The sequence below is a fragment of the Thunnus maccoyii genome, chromosome 8, assembly GCF_910596095.1.
Source record: "Thunnus maccoyii chromosome 8, fThuMac1.1, whole genome shotgun sequence".
Taxonomy (NCBI): Eukaryota; Metazoa; Chordata; class Actinopteri; order Scombriformes; family Scombridae; genus Thunnus; species Thunnus maccoyii.
This window is the reverse complement of record NC_056540.1, coordinates 33,497,604-33,515,880: the sequence shown is the minus strand read 5'-3', so window position 1 is coordinate 33,515,880 and position 18,277 is coordinate 33,497,604. Positions and strand designations below refer to the sequence as shown.

At 37.8% G+C, this 18,277-nt stretch overlaps 1 protein-coding gene across 1 annotated transcript in view; it reads left to right on the top strand.

Annotated features, from left to right (window-relative positions):
• Positions 1-15,457, top strand: part of mgat4b (alpha-1,3-mannosyl-glycoprotein 4-beta-N-acetylglucosaminyltransferase B) — a 109,202-nt gene extending 93,745 nt beyond the window's left edge. Inside the window, exons 11-15 of the mRNA XM_042418386.1 lie at positions 123-316; positions 1,910-1,988; positions 4,280-4,367; positions 11,199-11,311; positions 13,905-15,457. Of these exons, the coding sequence (XP_042274320.1) occupies positions 123-316; positions 1,910-1,988; positions 4,280-4,367; positions 11,199-11,311; positions 13,905-13,928 (498 nt within the window). The 3' untranslated portion in view covers positions 13,929-15,457. The remainder of the gene's footprint in view (positions 1-122; positions 317-1,909; positions 1,989-4,279; positions 4,368-11,198; positions 11,312-13,904) is intronic.
• Positions 15,458-18,277: the final 2,820 nt, after the last annotated feature.

Sequence of the window (18,277 nt, the reverse complement as noted above, 5' to 3'; positions counted from 1 at the left end):
CATACAGTAAAACACAACTCTCTGCTGTCTGAATCCAGTCGTCCTCATGAGAAACCAGGTACAACTGTGTAAATCCACAAAAAACAAAACAAAAAGTAAACAGCCTCCTTTGTTTGTTCCAGGATAAAGACTTTGGGAAACAAACCCTCCATAAGGGTCACGCCAACCCGCTGGCAGAGGTGACGACCAGCCTGAAGACCTATCAGCACTTCACCCTGGAGAAGGCCTATCTAGGCGAGGACTTCTTCTGGGCTTTCACGCCCGTAGCGGGGGACTTTATACGGATACGATTCTTCACGCCTGTCCGCATTGAGAGGTTGGTACCAGGGAGTTACAGGGTCCAAAGTGGTCGTAGAGGTTACAAGGGATGACAGGGTATGAAGGGTACCAGAAGATACAGTACAAAGGTGTTAAAGAGTCCTAGGGTTACCAAAAGGTTCTAGCACACAGTCTGAGGGGTACCAGAGGTCAACAGGGCATTACATTTTTAGTGTACTCTACTACTAGTTGTACAGCCTCAAGGGTACTGTAGGGATTACAAGGTCTCAAGGATGCCAGGGGGCACTAAGGGATACAGGCAGGATCTCAGGGGTACCAGAGTATTCAAGAGGTTAGAGGGTGGGAGGGGTGCAATGAGATACCAGGGCATCAAAAGGTACTAGTGGGTGATTACATGGCATTGGGGGCACCAAGTTGTTGTAGGAGGGGTAAGAGGTTATTGAGGGTCAGGAGTAACAGAGGGTATCCGATACCAGGGGCACTAGAGGTCTTAAGGAGTTGCAAAGTCTCAGGGGTGCCAAACGGTAATAGAGGACTTACCACTAGGTGTTACAGGACCCCAGAGGTACCAGAGGGCACTAGGGGATACAGGACCGGATGGCATTAGGTGTACCAAGATGTCGAGGGTACCAGAGTGTACAAGAGATTAATTGGTGTAAGGGGTATCATATGATCCCAGGGTCTAACATGGTACTGGAGGTTTCTAGGAGTTAAAATATCTCAGGGATATCACAGGGTATTTCTAGTATTACAGGGTCTCAGGGATACCAGAGGGCACTATGGGATCTAGGGGGCACAGAATTGAATTAGGGATCCAAGATGTCAGGGGTAAGAGTTCCAAGGTATTGGTTTTACCAAAAGGTAGTAGTCGTCACACAATCTCAGGTGTCCCAGAGGTCACTAGGTGTTACAGGATGTGAGGGGTAACAGAAGATACAAGTGTATTACAGGGTAGTAGAGGGTACTGGGGAGTTACAGTCTTAAGGGTACCAAAAGGTGAACTATAAGTTACAGGATTTGATACTCTTGCATCAAACCAGAAGATACTGGAGTGTCACAAGGTGCGAGAGAGTACTAGGAGTTACAAGGTCCCATCCAGGTCTCTAGGATACCACAGGGTATCAAAGGGGTACCCTACAGGTTATAGGGTGTATTCCTCCGACCCTATAACCTGTAGTACTATTTGTTAACTACAGTGATACCACCACTTCTCCTACAACTGTTACTACAATTTCTGCTACTGCTAATACTACTAGTTTGTTGCTACTAGTAATCATCATTTTCATCAATATGTAGTCATGAGTGATCTGGTGCTCGTTGTTTTATGAAATTTCTGTGGTATTGTTGTTTGTGAGTTATTTGTGTTTTATGCTGCTTTGTGTGTACTTTCTTGTTGAGTTTTGTGCCTTATTGTACGTATATGTATTGTTGAGTTTTGTACAGTTTCATATGTATTTTACTGTTGAGTTTTATGTATTTTAAAGGGTCATCTAGAGATGGGCTTTTCAAATTAGCTCATATGTGGCATTAGGTCATGTTATATACTTCTTCCTATACAAATAAACATTAAAATAAATAAAAAAATATATATCATACTCACCAACTGTCTCATCACATTTTTGTATTTCAGGTATTTCTTTCGGAGCGGGAACATCGAGCATCCAGGAGACAAACTCTTCAACACGTCAGTGGAGGTTCTGCCGTTCGATGTGAGTCTTTGAATCCGGTTACTGAACCAGTAATCAATCATTCATAGTTTTGTCCAATAATAATGTGTATTAATAACATTGTACTCACCAAGATAATATCTGAGATCTGTCTGATTGATTGACCGTTAGTGTTTTCTGCCGTGTCAGACTCTTTTTTAGTGACATTACCATTTTCCCAGATCTCAACTATTGATTTGATGAGTACAATGTTATTATTAATGATAGAAATGATGGACAAAGCTGCAAAAATAACACCCAAGTTAGATTAAACTGGAATAATAGATCAGTTTTATATTTTGATGAGATGTGTGGTGCATCTGTAGCAGGTGATCACATCTTAATACTTCCACATGAACACCTTACATTGCTGGGAGCAAACTAAGTTTGTGGTTCCTTAAAATCGAGGCTGAGGGATGGATCACTACCTCTTCCTCCTCTGTGGTTGACTTTAAGACGGAGGCTGATTGAGACTGAGTGTCACAGCAGGACAGAGTGAGATATACTGAGAGAAAAGAGGATCCCCCACTGAGAGCAACCTCACCAGAGAAGAGAGGGAAGAAATAAAAAGAGGGAAAAAATCAACCGACAGTTGGAACAAGCCGAGGACATGAAGAGAAACGACTGGGAGGCAGGATGGAGGCGGTTGCCAGGGGTAACACTGATCAGGAGAAGGGAGGAGAGGGAGATGATGGCAAGGTCTGATGGGAAAGGATGATGTGAAAGATGAAGAAGATAAACACAAGGAACAACTAAACACAAAAGTCTGACAAACACTGAAATGTACTTTCCTAAACATCTGTTAACAAAAAGGTTTTGACACCCATCAAGGACTGTGTTCAAATCATATACCGCCAACGCAGAATGGATGACTATGACTCAGGGAATGTTCTTTTTTCAATCTCTCAAGCTTTAAAAATTAACAGGGTCAGAGGGTTCGAGGTTGATGTTTCACTATGACAGATTTTACAAAGAGGCCTGAGAGGATGAAACAACCCAACATTTAGAGAAAAACCAACAACAAACTAAAGAGTTTCGTTCTGTCTGCAACTCACAAAGCAAACACAACCCAACCTGCAACCAGACATCTTCATTTTTAAACTCAGGTAATGAAGGGATTTAGCCGATCAAATGTTACAGCCTGCCTATTGACTTGTCTGGTTATCTTTGACAAATATCACAAAAGTGAATCTCCATTATTAAAATGTCCACGAAAAAGGACATTGTTATTAGAAACAAGCTGAAATTAGGAGAAATTTTAAATTCTACTTTAAGCATCCAGTTTGAATTTTATTTTCAGGTTTAGGTTGCCACTTTGAAAATGAAAAAACAATTTCAGCATCATCATCATTATTGTTATTATTATTATTATTATTATTATTATTATTTTGTCAGTGTTACTTTGGAGAACACTAAAACTAATTTGTCAGTGGCGTTTTAATTTTCATTTCCGTGGTAATTAAACATTTTTAAACATGTAAATGAAATTCTAGATTCAGAGAATGTAATTTATTTGACTTATTTTATTTCATTTGGATCCTATTAGCATCCACAGAGTGGTTGTTTGTCTTCCTGGAGTCCAAACAACATGAGCAACAATTCATCTTTGTTTTGGTTGTGAATTTAATGTTTCCATAAACAGATTCAATAAAATGCCATCGAACCCCAACGTTGTTCTTCAATGTGGATTTTTAGGGCTGATACTGATCAATGTTTTAATGTGATTAGCATTGAATGATTGATCATGATCACCATGAGTACAGAAAATTAATAAGATAAAAAAAAGGGTATAATAATCAAATAGAGTGTTTATGTCCTTCATCTCTATTATCTCTAACTATAATCACATTGATCAATAAAATGAGAAAAATCAAAACAAGCCAAATATAGTAAAATAAATGTACATATGGAAAGGTAGACAAACTTAAAATTAAAAACTACAGTCAAAATAAATAGAAACAATAATAATAATAATAATAATAATCAAAAAGGTTCCAAAATTGCAATAACTAAAGATCTGTGTGAGATTAATCAATTATTGTTTTAGTGACTTTTTGACTTTGTCATCAATCATGCACACACTAGTTAATTAAATTATTTGATTTTAATATTGGCAGATGTAAACTTCCATATTTTCTCGCTTCTTCTCAAGCTGGTAGAATATGTTTAATGTTTCCCATCCATCCATTCATTTAAAGTTATTTATACACATACATATATATTTATATTATATATTCTACTACAGTATGTTACTATAACAGGGAAGTTAATGTGTATTTGTGTGTATTTTCCAGAACATCCAGGCAGAGAAAGAGGCCTTGACAGAAGGGAGGGAGAAAACGCCAAAGTACCATCGGACAGAAGACGGATTCATTAGAATAGGTGAGTGAGGATGTCGTGATCATCACAGAATGATCAATAATCTTTTTACATATTAACTCAATTATTCAAATTTACATAGGAGGAAAGTTATGTTCCTGTCCAACTCAAATGTTTGTTTTCTGACAGATTTTGGTTAAATTTGTGTTAATAATGTAGACATGAGATCTGTAAACATCAGTATAAGACTCATCATACCAGCGGAGACACAACAGTCTGTTATTCAGGACGACATCCCTCAGCTTCTGTTTTCCTGCAACAACGAGGACATGAATGCATCCACACACACACTCACCATATTAGAGCTTCAGCGATTAATCGATTAGTTGAGTAATTGATCGACAGAAAATTAATCTGCAACTATTTTGATATGTGAATAGTCTGTTATAAACTGTAAACAGAATATCTTTCAGTTTTTGACTGTTGATTGGACAAAACCAGTGGTGGAAAGTAACTGAGTACATTTACTCAAGTACAGTTTAGAGGTACTTGTACTTTACTTGAGTATTTCCATGTGATGCTACTTTCTACATGTCAGAGGGAAATATTGTACTTTGTACTCCACTACATTTATTTGACAGCTTTAGTTACTTTTCAGATGAAGATTTGACACAATGGATAATATAACAAGCTTTTAAAATACAACACATTGTTAAAGATGAAACCAGTGGTTTCCAACCTTTTTGGCTTTTGACGTCTTACAAAAAGCAGTGTGTAGTCGGGGTCACATTTCACATGTCTATGAGTTGTTAACAGCTCCACCAAATAGTGATTTTTCCCTCTAAACTTCTCACATGCTTTCATTTCAATAAATGTTCAAATGATCCAATATTTCAGCAAAAATCAAAGATTAGAGAAAAAGTCCAAAAACTGAAAACAGATTTGTGTATCAGAACTTTGTTTTTTCTTCTTTCCTCTCCCATTAATCATCTCACCACCCCTCAGATTTATCTGCTGACCCTTTGGAGGGGCCCCGACCCCTAGGTTGGGAACCACTGGACTAAACTAGCTAACTGTATATAAAGTAGTGTAAACTAGCTCCACCTCCAGCAGCTACAACAGTAACATGCTGCTCTAACACTGATGCTTCACTATTAATAATCTAATGATGTCATATATAATAATATATCAGTCAGAGGGACCAAACCACTACTTTTACTGCAATACTTTAACTACATCAAGCTCATAATACTTATGTACTTTTACTGCAATACTTTAACTACATCAAGCTCATAATACTTATGTACTTTTACTGCAATACTTTAACTACATCAAGCTCATAATACTTATGTACTTTTACTGCAATACTTTAACTACATCAAGCTCATAATACTTATGTACTTTTACTGCAATACTTTAACTACATCAAGCTCATAATACTTATGTACTTTTACTGCAATACTTTAACTACATCAAGCTCATAATACTTATGTACTTTTACTGCAATACTTTAACTACATCAAGCTCATAATACTTATGTACTTTTACTGCAATACTTTAACTACATCAAGCTCATAATACTTATGTACTTTTACTGTAGTAGGATTTTTCATGCAGGACTAATGGAGTATTTTTACATTGCTGTATTGATACTTTTACTGAAGTAAAGGATCTGAATATTTCTTCCATCTCTGGACAAAACAAGACATTTGAAGACTTTGATGTGATCGACAATTTTCACAGTTTTCTGAATTAATTCTGATTAATGATTTAATTGAGAAAATAAGTTAGTTGCAGCTCTATACTATGTGAACTCTAAATGGTACTACAGGCCTCTCCAACCCTGAGCTTAGCCTCGTCTACTGCAGCCTCTCTGATAAAGAGAAACATACAGTCACTAAACCCTTTATGCACATTTTTAATGTGGGAATGAAAATAACCAGAAGAATTGCCAGAAATAAGATTTAAAAAGTGTAAAAGTTGGTATTACCCCTCAAACAACCTTTTAAAAAAAAGAGAAATCTTTCCTTCTTTGTCCTGATGAAGAGCAGCAGTAACATAAACTCACGCTGAAGGCAGTTCTGTGTGAAGGTTTGTGGGACATTTACAAGTTTGGCCGGTGATGTAAAGTTCACTGGTTTGGGGAAATTTCTAATATTATTTTATGAGTTATGTAAGCAGTAAAACAGTAGCACTGAGCAGTAGCGGGTCAGCTGGTAGCTGCAGGGTTTGTAGGTGGTTCTGAGTACAACTTCTTGACAATAAATCATCTGTTAGAAGTTTCTGTGTTGCTCTGATCAGCTGTTCAGACAGATGAACATCAACACAAACAATAAACCAGTAGGTAAACACGCCTGCAGCAGGTAAACACGCCTGCAGCAGGGGGCGCTGTGACCGACTGCTGACCGGTGAGAGGTCAGCAGCTTGACGACAAAACCTGATTTATTAGGATATGTGTAAATTAATAAAAGATTCAAGACAGTAACACAGCCTTAAATTTACTTTACTTCAGTTTATTACATGTATTTGTCGGGACAATGTACAAAAAACATTAATCTCACACAAGGAGAAGAAAAACACTAATCAACTAATGCAATTAATACAAATACAAGTTCAAAATACATTTAATACTAAATATACAAAAATGTGAATAAATGCACATAATTACAAGAAGTTAACAAAAAGGACTAAAAGCTTACAGTCATGCTAGCGGTTAGCGTCACCATGAGGTTGACCACAAAAGTCAAGCTCATGGTGGCGCTAGAGGAAAAGTCTGTCAGATTCATCCATGAATGTCTAAATCAATCCATCCAACAGTAACAGAAATATTTCAGTCTGGACCAAAGTAATGAACAGACCAACATTACATCCACAGAGCTGTGCTGCTAGCATGGCTAAAAAATAAATAAACACATAAACTAATTTAATATCATTTATTTGGTCTTTTGGTGGAGCTTCAGGGTTTATTTCTCCATCAGCAGAATGTCATTTTCCTCAGTGGGATTTATATATTTTTGATTTCAGCAGATTTATTTGGACCTTCAATAGATGTTTTGACCTGCTGTCTCCAATACAAATATAACAAGAAGAAGAAGAACCAACAGAAAATGTCTTTAATAAACCTTCTCAACAGTTTGTGCTGTAAAAACATTGAATCTGGACACTTTTCATTTTCATCTTTCTTCCAAAAATGACCTAATTTCTGAGACCATTTCAGTCCACTGAGGATTTAAAGAAGGTATGAAGAGAGGATGGCGTGCAGGAGGAGAGGAGGGCGAGTCTGATCCGACATCATAAATTACCAGCAGCTCTTTATCCCCTTCATTAATTTTTCAGATGAGTCGGCGGATCGATCCGTGCCGCCTCTCCTTCACTCTATTAATTTCAGCGAGCTGCCTTCAGACCTCCTGCGTCTGCAGAGAAACGCAGAGATCGTCCACACGTTTCAATAAGATCCAACATGTGAGAGATTCAGGACTAAACAGGAAGTTAAAGAAGGGAAGCAGAAACAGAGAAGATGAGATTATATACACATCTGTTCCTCTTTACCATGAAGATAATCTTTCTCTAACGTCAAACAAGTCTCAGTCGTCTAAATGTGAAGAATAAATCCGGTTTATTGCAACTTGCATTTGCATTTGTCCATCATTTCTAACTTTAATAACACTATAGTCATTATGTTAATGTCTGAGATCTGTTTCACACTCACTTTATAGTGATTCTGTTCCTCCACATCTCAGATATTAACATAATGAGTTCAGCAGCGATGGAAGAAGTACTCAGATCCTTTACTCAAGTACTAATACTGCAATGTAAAAATACTCCATTACAGGTAAAAGTCCTGCATGAAAAATTATTATGAGCTTGATGTAGTTCAAGTATTGCAGTAAAAGTACATAAGTATTATGAGCTTGATGTAGTTAAAGTATTGCAGTAAAAGTACATAAGTATTATGAGCTTGATGTAGTTAAAGTATTGCAGTAAAAATACATCAGTATTATGAGCTTGATGTAGTTAAAGTATTGCAGTAAAAGTACATAAGTATTATGAGCTTGATGTAGTTAAAGTATTGCAGTAAAAGTACATAAGTATTATGAGCTTGATGTAGTTAAAGTATTGCAGTAAAAGTACATAAGTATTATGAGCTTGATGTAGTTAAAGTATTGCAGTAAAAGTACATAAGTATTATGAGCTTGATGTAGTTAAAGTATTGCAGTAAAAGTAGTGGTTTGGTCCCTCTGACTGATATATTATTATATATGACATCATTAGATTATTAATAGTGAAGCATCAGTGTTAGAGCAGCATGTTACTGTTGTAGCTGCTGGAGGTGGAGCTAGTTTACACTACTTTATATACAGTTAGCTAGTTTAGTCCAGTGGTTCCCAACCTAGGGGTCGGGCCCCTCCAAAGGGTCAGCAGATAAATCTGAGGGGTCATGAGATGATTAATGGGAGAGGAAAGAAGAAAAAACAAAGTTCTGATATACAAATCTGTTTGAAAAGTAACTAAAGCTGTTAAATAAATGTAGTGGAGTGGAAGTATGAAGTAGCATCGCATGGAAATACTTAAGTAAAGTACAAGTACCTCAAAACTGTACTTAAGTACAGAACTTGAGTAAATGTACTTAGTTACTTTACTAAATTATGGACAAAACTACAAAAATAAATTGTAATAACCAGGAGTTATCCTTCAGCTATATATCAGGCTGTTTAGTTTGAGCACTTTATGGCCGTTTGGTTTCATCTTCTCTCGTGGTGAAAACGAGCTCATTAAGATCTCTGAGTCTGAACTCCAGCATGTGCTGCCTGTCAAACGTTTGTTGGCGTCGCCGTCTATGACAAGATATAATTACATTCAGAGCTGCTTTCTTACCCCACTGAGAATTGTCCCTGCCACATGGCAGCATGTTCGTCAAACTGTCCTGTTACTCTTGATCTTGTATTGAATCCATAACTGTCAGTGTTCCCTCTAAAAAATACAGAACATCACTGCAGAGAGAACAGACAGATTCAACCTCCGGGTTTTATCTTCTTCATTTTCTGTCTCTGTGTGATCTCTGTTTCTGAGAAAAAGCTCTTAGACCGCAGTACATGTCGCTGGATCCTGAATGAAAGCCATAATACCCACAATAATAACAGATAATACCTGTGATAAACAATAACACACACGCACACACCCCAGACGCTGCTCTTTGTTGGGATTACGGTCACACTGGTACCTGGATGCATCACATCTAGGATGATAATCCCAGTAAATAAAATCCTCTGGGGGGGATTATTGCTCTGTTGAGGTGCAGTCACACCAAAAACCAACGTTCACCGAGCAGAAAGAGGACAGAACACCAGCGGGACGCCAGATGGGCCCTGATGGAGACGAATGCAGTGATAATACACACACACACACAAAAACATCGCTTTTTATTTCTGCACTGACAGCCGACAGTCATATAAGGAAGAAAACCATCACAAAACCACAGGGGTTAGTTAATGGACTTTGGATAAATGTAATGGGTCTTAATAACCCTGTAAATTATGCACAAAAAGCATAAAGATCCCTCAATTACATGAACCTCCATCAGCAAATGAATATATAAATAATAAACCAGGAATAAATCCCTTAAAAACCCCATGGAGGTAAGTAACCCTTACTCTTATTATCGGGGCTTTTAGCCATGCAAGCTGCATCTCTGTGGACGGAAACTTAACTCCATCCACCACTTTGCTTCAGACAGAAATATCTCAACAACTGTTGGATGAATTGCTGTGAGATTTGGTTCAGACATTCATGTTCCACTCTGGAGATGAATTGTAATAACTTTGATGATCCGCTCACTTTTCATCTCGTGCCCCCATCTGGTTAAAACTGGTTAATTTGTCCAAAACTTAAAAGTACAGGAAACTTTCATTTTAATATTATATATATTAATATGTCGAGAATACGTGTGATGTAATGTACAAAGCATTTAAACTTACAGAAAACGTACGAAAACTGTACATACACACAAATCTTTATTTTATTTATTTATTATTTTATCACAGTAACAATATGGAATACATAGAGGAGTGGGCAACAAAGGAGAGGGAGTTTATGATGAGATGACTTTGTTGAGTTGTTTTGTTTATTTAAATGTTGAGGTTGAGCGTTAGTGTCCATATCGTAATTCTTGTATTTGTGTTATTTGAGATGTAGGAACTGAATTAATTTCACTCGAATGAAAAAGTGTGTCCAAACCTTTGACTGGTACTTCATATTGTTAAGAAATGCTAATAAAAAGTTATACACAGAGAAAAAACTAAAAATCACCTTTAACTTTTATTATTTTTCTTGCAGAATCCATACACCTTATGATATCCAAATAAGGAGAAACTAATGATTATTACACCGTAAACACATTAATTACAATGCAAAACCACTGACAAAAACCAAAAAACATCAAAGAATGGGTGCACATTTAATACAAACAATACTACCAAAAATAGGAGTTCAGCATCAGAATATTGTCATTATACTCAGGTACAATGAAATTTCTCTGTTTGGTTTCTCTCAATGTAGTTTAGACAAATAAATAAAAGCAGTATCAGAAAACAGCAGTAATAGCAGCATAATGGGTAAATTAAATTTACACACCTACAATATTAATAAATAGATGTTAAATCTTTGTGTTGTGGAGGTTGGTGTCTGTGTTACATTATTATCTGATATTCTTGGTATCTTGTATTTTCTATAAATGACTGCGTGTTTTAAAAGGGTTGTCGCAAGGCATTCTGGGATTTAAATGACCCAAAAAACACACAAACCACATTCCTGAAAGTCTGTGAACATCACAGATTCCTTTAAATGTAACATGTGAAAGTCCATCAGGTTATTGATCCTATTGATCTTCTCTTCCAGGAACGTTCCAGAATGGGATCGCGGAGGGGGAGGTCGACCCCACCTTTGGGCCCCTGGAGGCCATGCGTCTCTCAGTGATAACGGACTCACCGGTCTGGGTGATCCTCAGCGAGGTGAGGTGGTCTGGGTGGATAGCTGGGACCAGTTTAAAACTGGTTTGACACACAGCAACTCAGGGTTTTGTTTAGAAATGCCTTTGAATGGAGACATTTATCCAAAATGACAGTAGATAAGGAGTAGTGAACAGGGCGGCGGAGGTCTTTGGGTAGGTATAGGGGTCAAGGGGTGTCTGCAGTTAAGTAGATTTCAGTAAAGGTTTCATGAGTCCCGAAGTCCTTGCTGGGGTTCTAGAGGGGTAAATAAAGAGGTTCTTTAAGTGGAAGGAAATTTCTAAGAGTGATTTGAGCATCCTTTAGGGGGTCTAAGGTCTTAAAAAGTCCCAGTGGAGTTGTGAAGGTTCAACGGGTGCTAGAGAGGGTTAAGGTTCAAGGGATGCCTGCAGAGGTTCCACAACTTTCAGAGAGGTTTACATTAATCCTTGAATTAGTCTTAAATGGGGTTCCAAGCATCCTGGAGAGGGTTCCTATTGTCATTGATGTGATCCCAGACATGTTTTGGAGGTTCAAAAGGTACTAGAACATGTTTAGGGGGCTTTGGAAGGGGTTCCAGGAATCCCAGTAATAGTTCTGGCTGGTTACAGAAGTTGCAAGTTCTTGACAGGTTTTCAAGGCGCCTTGATGGCTTTTGAGTACCAGATAGTTTGGACAGATGTTAGGATTCTTTGGAGCCCCTTTACTTGTGTGCTGAATGGGTTTTTAAAGGTTTTGGGGTGGTTACAATGGATAATGAAGGATAATTCCAGATTTTTCATGATCTCTGGGAGTTGAAGGGGGACAAAAGGCTGGTTCCAGGTTCCTCAGTTGAGTTTGAGAGGGTCTGCAGGAGTTCCACTGTTTTCAGGAAGGGTTCCAGGACTTCTGAGATCCTTTCTGGGCCTCTAGGGGGGTAAATAAAGTGGTGTTCTGGAGGTTCAAGAGGTCATTGTTGTGTTTCCAGTAGTGCTAGAGAGGGTTCAAGTTCTATGGGTTGTCAGGCGTGTCTTTCCAAAATACCAGATGGGTTTTTAAAGAGTTTAAGGAAATTTCAGATTTTCTTTAAGAAGTTCTTGGTGTGAGGTCCCTGGATTCATAAATCGGAGGGGATAAGGGAAATTCTAGGTCTGGTTAAGAGTTCTGAGGATTTAGTCAAAGTTCAAACAACATGAAGTCTTGATTGCTTTTTGCTTAATCAAAAAGAGTTTTGTTTTTATTTAGGTCGACCACTCCTAAAATGGTGTTTATGTCAAAAGGTTAATTTCAGAAGAAATCTCTCTACAATAGAACATGTTCCTAAAACAACAAATAAACACATATGGTTTGTTAATCAGACTAATTCACACTACAAAGTAGGAATGTGGAATGCAAACCTCTGAGCATGAACTCCTGACCTCTGACCTCTCTCTGAGAGTCGGTGAGGAGAAAGTCCTTCTGTCTTTAACCCTTTGATGAATAAATTAGTGTGGGTTCAGTGGAGAACTTAAGCGTCTTGTGACTTACAGGAACATTTCTTTAAGAAATCACCAGCATCAATCCACTATCAACTCCAAGATCACTATTAGTCTGAACTCATTTGTTTCTGTATTTTATTTTGAGTTTATATCTTCCAAACTCTAATGCACAAAGTCAAACTGTGCAGCACTTTTATGAAAGGGAACTCTGTAAAACAAATCTATGAATTCATTTCAGTTCTTGTAATTTTAAAGACAAAATCAATCATCACATTACAAACATATTTCATTTATCATATTTAACCATCGTTTAACTCCTGATACCTCTGAACGGAGCCATTTCCCACTCAAAGGTTTTTAGTTTGCCATCAGTGAGATTCTTATCAAATATTTATCTGCACTTGTAACATCAGCTGCTATTAAACATAAATACATAACTAAAACAACATCTGAAGGAATGGTGGTTTAATATATGGTCTCCAAGAAATTGTGAATTTCTTGCCAGTGAGGCAGAAGTTTGGGACATAAACCAAAATCTGTGATAGTGGTTCGGCCTCATTGCTGCCACACATTTGTGAGATATTGATGAAAACTGTTTTGGTGAGAAGTAGTTTTTGATAATGATCATTTTATTTTAAAATGCAGCAATGAGTAAAATAGTTATGGACATGTTTACAGTGTTGATGCTTTGATAGACTCTGTATTAACTCAGTTGATACAGATGTTTTCTGTGTCAAGTCGAAATTAGGAAATCTGTGACGAGTTTTTCAAATTGAAACTTTGTTGTGAATATTAAGTTTCTGTTTTATTTATGATATTACAACACATGAAAATATAATTTTACAGTGTGACTGAACACTGTGAGAACCAGCAGGACTGCTGATGAATCATTTCTACTTATTACTACATTTAATGCGTTTTATTGAATATGAATGTTCTATTTTTAGCTTTAATGAATGTTTTATACATAATTTATTCTGTCTCTCCAGTTTTGTAGTATTGTCTTCTTGGTTATTAGTGAGATTAGTGGGAAAAGTTTAAAGGTGGGACATGAGGGAATATTCAGATACAGAATCTCAAATGGTTTACTGTTAAAATACTGTGGTGCACTGTGAGTTCATACTGGTTCTTACTGGTTTCTGTGGTCTGTCTTCTCTCAGATCTTCATAAAGAAAGCAGAGTGAAGCTCCTCTCCCCTTCAGCGATACCTCAGCACCTCCGAGCGTCCGAGCGCCGAGCTGCTCGCCAGCTGCCGTCCCGCTCACCAGTTCCCCACCGCGGTGCCACAGCGCCGCCTTCTGGCCGGACCTCGCCACTGCGGGGCTGAACAGACGAGAGACTGAACAAACAGACCACACAGACAGACAGACAGACAGACAGATGATAACAGGACACGCAGGAAAAACCTGTCGCCTGGTTTTGCACAACGCGCAGAAAGAGAAATTCCTCTCAGACGATGCTGTAATTAATCATGAAACCTGTATTTATGTGTACATACAGTGAGGTAAATGTTGAAAACACTGGTAACTGTCAAGGCGGTGGCGAGAGCACCGTGCCACCTCTGATGATGAAACTGTCGCTTCAAAAGACTCAAAGGCCTCTTTCTATCTGCAGACGGCCGGTCCGGACCTTTCTATCAACACTATCCCACCAGTTATACCCCACAGTAACCATGTATGTGCATATATGCATAGAAACACACTATCATATGAATGCCCTCAGTGTGTTGATACGTGTCTGTAGTTGCTGCTCGGGGGTTGACGAGTTGCCTTAAACAAAGACGAAGAGCAGATTTACTTCAAACAGAAACGACCCCGGATCCAAAAATGTAGCAACCACCGATACCCAGAATCCTATGCTGCGACCTCGGACCTTCTCACACAGCGTTTATCATTGTGGCTTGACACTACTGACGATGGAAGAAGGCTGGTATTTAGTGTTTTTTTTTTTTTAATGATTCACTTTATTTTAAGTTAACTGAGGCCTTGTCACTGATGACTGCTCTGTGTTCTACTTCGCAGTACTTTAATTTACTCTGCTGTGCTCTATAGTACTCCACTGTACTGTAGTTTTTTCAGTCCAGTGCAAAACGTTTCTTTCTTTTCTTCAGTCTCTCATTGACATGTTTGGTAATAAATAGTAAAATAATAAAAATTCTTCAACCGGTTTAATTTTCATTTCTCCATAAAGACGCTTTCAGTCATCCACTGGGACTTTGGTTTGTAGTGGGAGACTCATGTTTGTTTGAATTTTTGATAAATTGTTCCCTGAAATTACTAATTTGTGCCTTTTTATATCCTTAATTTGTTCCTGAATCAAGTTGTTTCCTTCAGTCTGTGTCCTCGTCACCTCCACACTCTCACTTTAGACCAATTTAATTTAATCCCGTTTGATTCGGAGCTTTGACTGAGGTATGTAGATCTACGGTGTGTGGCCAAAAGTAAGTGGACAGCTGTGTCCTACTCTTGGTCTGTCAGCGTACAGTCATATTTTAGACAGCGTTGTTTGTGTTTGTCCCTTTCTTGTTTCAACATGACACAGAGCAGCTGTGAAATGGTTTTTCCCAGTTTGGTGTGGAAATCAATCCCATCACGAGCCAACCAAACTAACAAACAAACAAGGAAACAGGAAAGAATGCTAAACTAATCATTGTGAATAAACATATAATAATAACAGTTCACCGATCAGCTGACAATAATCCTGTAAAAACAAAAACTGCATATTAAATAAAAAACATTAAATGAAAAAATTAGAAATCAAGAATTAAATGTGATGAAAGTTTCTTTTTAAAAGCAACAGGAGGTAAACATTAATTTACATATAAACACACATGATGAATATTTACATGAAATACTGAGAGAAGATGTTTTCTGAACATGAAGTTTATGGAGAGTACAGCTGTATTATGTATTAGCCCAAACAATATTAGCATCAACCAAAAATACTGATGAATCATGAAATAATGTTAGTTAGTACATAAGACACACTGATGATCCTCAGTAACCTGAGAAATGTCTCTTCAGTCTGCTAACACCTGAACGCACCTCTTGCAGATATTATGACATTATTATTATATTAAACAAATGTACTTGTGGGAGCAAATCTCTGCAGACAGGTTCCAACTTGTGCTGCAGTCTTTAACCAGAAGACCGAAGGCTGCACATTAATAACACATGTTACACCATCTCATGTACAGTAATGTTCAGCTGTCCACGTACTTTCGGCCTTTACTGCACATGTCTTATTGTGTGCTGAAGGTTTTGGCTGTTAAACACAGTGTCGTGTTTTTGTATTTGACATTGATTAAAATATAAAAGCAGTGACTTGCAGCTGTTCACGTTTCAGTTTCTCAGCTCAGATGAAAAGTGAATGTTGAACATGCAGGAAGGCAGCAGTGGAAGCTGAGTACAGCTGTGAGCTACTTTTACTTTCCAGTTGATGCTACTTTGTATTTCTACTCCAAGACATTTCAGGGGGAAATATTGTACTTTTTCAGGTATTTTCCACCTCAGTGTGTGTTTCCAGGTGTGTGTCTGTGTAAAAAGTATAAAGCCTTTTGATGATGTCACAAGCCGAGGTGGAAAGTACCAGAAAAAGAACAACTACAGAGTTCTGCGAACGTCACATCTGTCTAACCAACGCTGACTCGAGTGACATCACACACACACATCTGGAGAGCTCGAGTTTAAAAAGTAAACAAATCTCGGGGGTGTTGAGTTAGAAAGATGTGAGGTGAGCAGAGCAGACTCTACTAGCATCACACACCACAATCTCCAGGTGCATTGTGGGTAATGTAGGCGCCAGGTTTTGACAGGATAATGAAGACGATATCTCTGGTTCTGCTGCATCAATGTTGATCCTTTTTTTTTTCCAACAGTGTAACAGGAGTGACATGATGAATCTGTGGAGGACAGAAACGTAGAGGCCCCTTTTCAGATCAATATTTTATATGTTTATAAAATGTGCATCGATACAGATCAGACTATTAAACAGTATAACTTGTTAACATCTGCTCTACTTCCACAACATTAAAATGCTGCTTAAATATAAACATCAGTGAATCAATATGAATAATTATAATCATTTATAACACTCTAAATTGATTGATCCAGTTTGCATAATACATGCTTTTATTTTGATACTGTAAGTACATTTTGCTCATTTTTGCCAAAACTTCTGTACTTTCACTCACGTAGATTTTGAATTTTGAATACAGGACTTTTACTTGTGATGGAGTATTTTTTTCATCATGGTGATAAAACATCTCACTGCTTCTTCCACCACTGCAGGAAGAACCTGCCACACACTGATATACAGTCAGTTAACTGCTGTTGAAACAACAAAACAGTGTTTTTTTTACATCTGAAACGCAGATCAGAGATGAAATCCATCTGTTCTTGGGTTCTCAGTTACTCAAACGCAGTAATTATTTATTTAAGGGAACAAACTCACAATTCCATGGAACAAGATTACTCATTTGAAGGAACGATTCATCAAAAGCTTTCCTCCTTCAGATGCAGCTCAGCGCATCTGTCTGGACGTGTTTAAGGGGATCAAATGGAAAACGGACGACGGAGCAGAACTTCAGCTTTGAAGTGAAGCGTCTTCAAGCTTCAGGAAACATCCTGAATTTGTTTCTTTGTTTGTTTGTTTTCTTGTAAGATGCGCTTGAACGCATCGCTATAATCTTGTGTTTGTCTTTTGTATCCTTTAGATAAAATTCTATTTAAATGATCTTAAACTTCTATCCAATCTGTGAATTGTAATAAAGACAGATATTTAAACGGTTTCTGGTGTCGGGTTGTTTCGGTTGGTCGCTTTACTTCACTTTTTTAAGTGACTAGTTGGGCAAATTTCTGGGAATGTCGTCATGTTTCATCAAAGAAAATGATGAAATACCAACATGGCTGCACTGGTTAGAAACTGAGTCATCACAGAGAAGCTGTGACGTACACGTTTATATTAATATTCACGCAAAAAAGCTGAAGCTGAGTTTATTTTCTTTTACATGTACACATGAAAAATGGTGACAGCAAATACAAGTGACCCCGTGTGACCTTTAAAAACAAGAGTCCAACTTTTAACTGTCTGAACGAGCAGAATAAACATGTTTAACTGTGATTAATTAAAGAGTTTAGGGTTAAATTGAGGATTAAAGGAGTTAATCAGCAACTTTAAGGTTCATCACAGCGACTGATGGAATAAAAGCAGCCTGTTGTTTGTGGGTCTGGTGATGTGACAGTCACATGACTGAAGATCACATGATTCTCACAGCTCTCCACTGACCTGCAGACCGAATTAAAGGAATAGTTCTGGGAAATAAGTTTATTTTTCTTTCTTTCTGAGAGTGAGATGTCAGTCTCACGTTGATGTGTTCAGTACAGAGCTGCATTCGGGATGTGGTTAGCGTAGCTTAGCATAAAGACTGGAAGCAGAGGGAAACTGCTAGCCTGGCTCTGTCCACAACTCAAAGATACACTTATCAGCTCACAGATTAATGTATGTTATATCTTGTTTGTTTAATCTGCACACA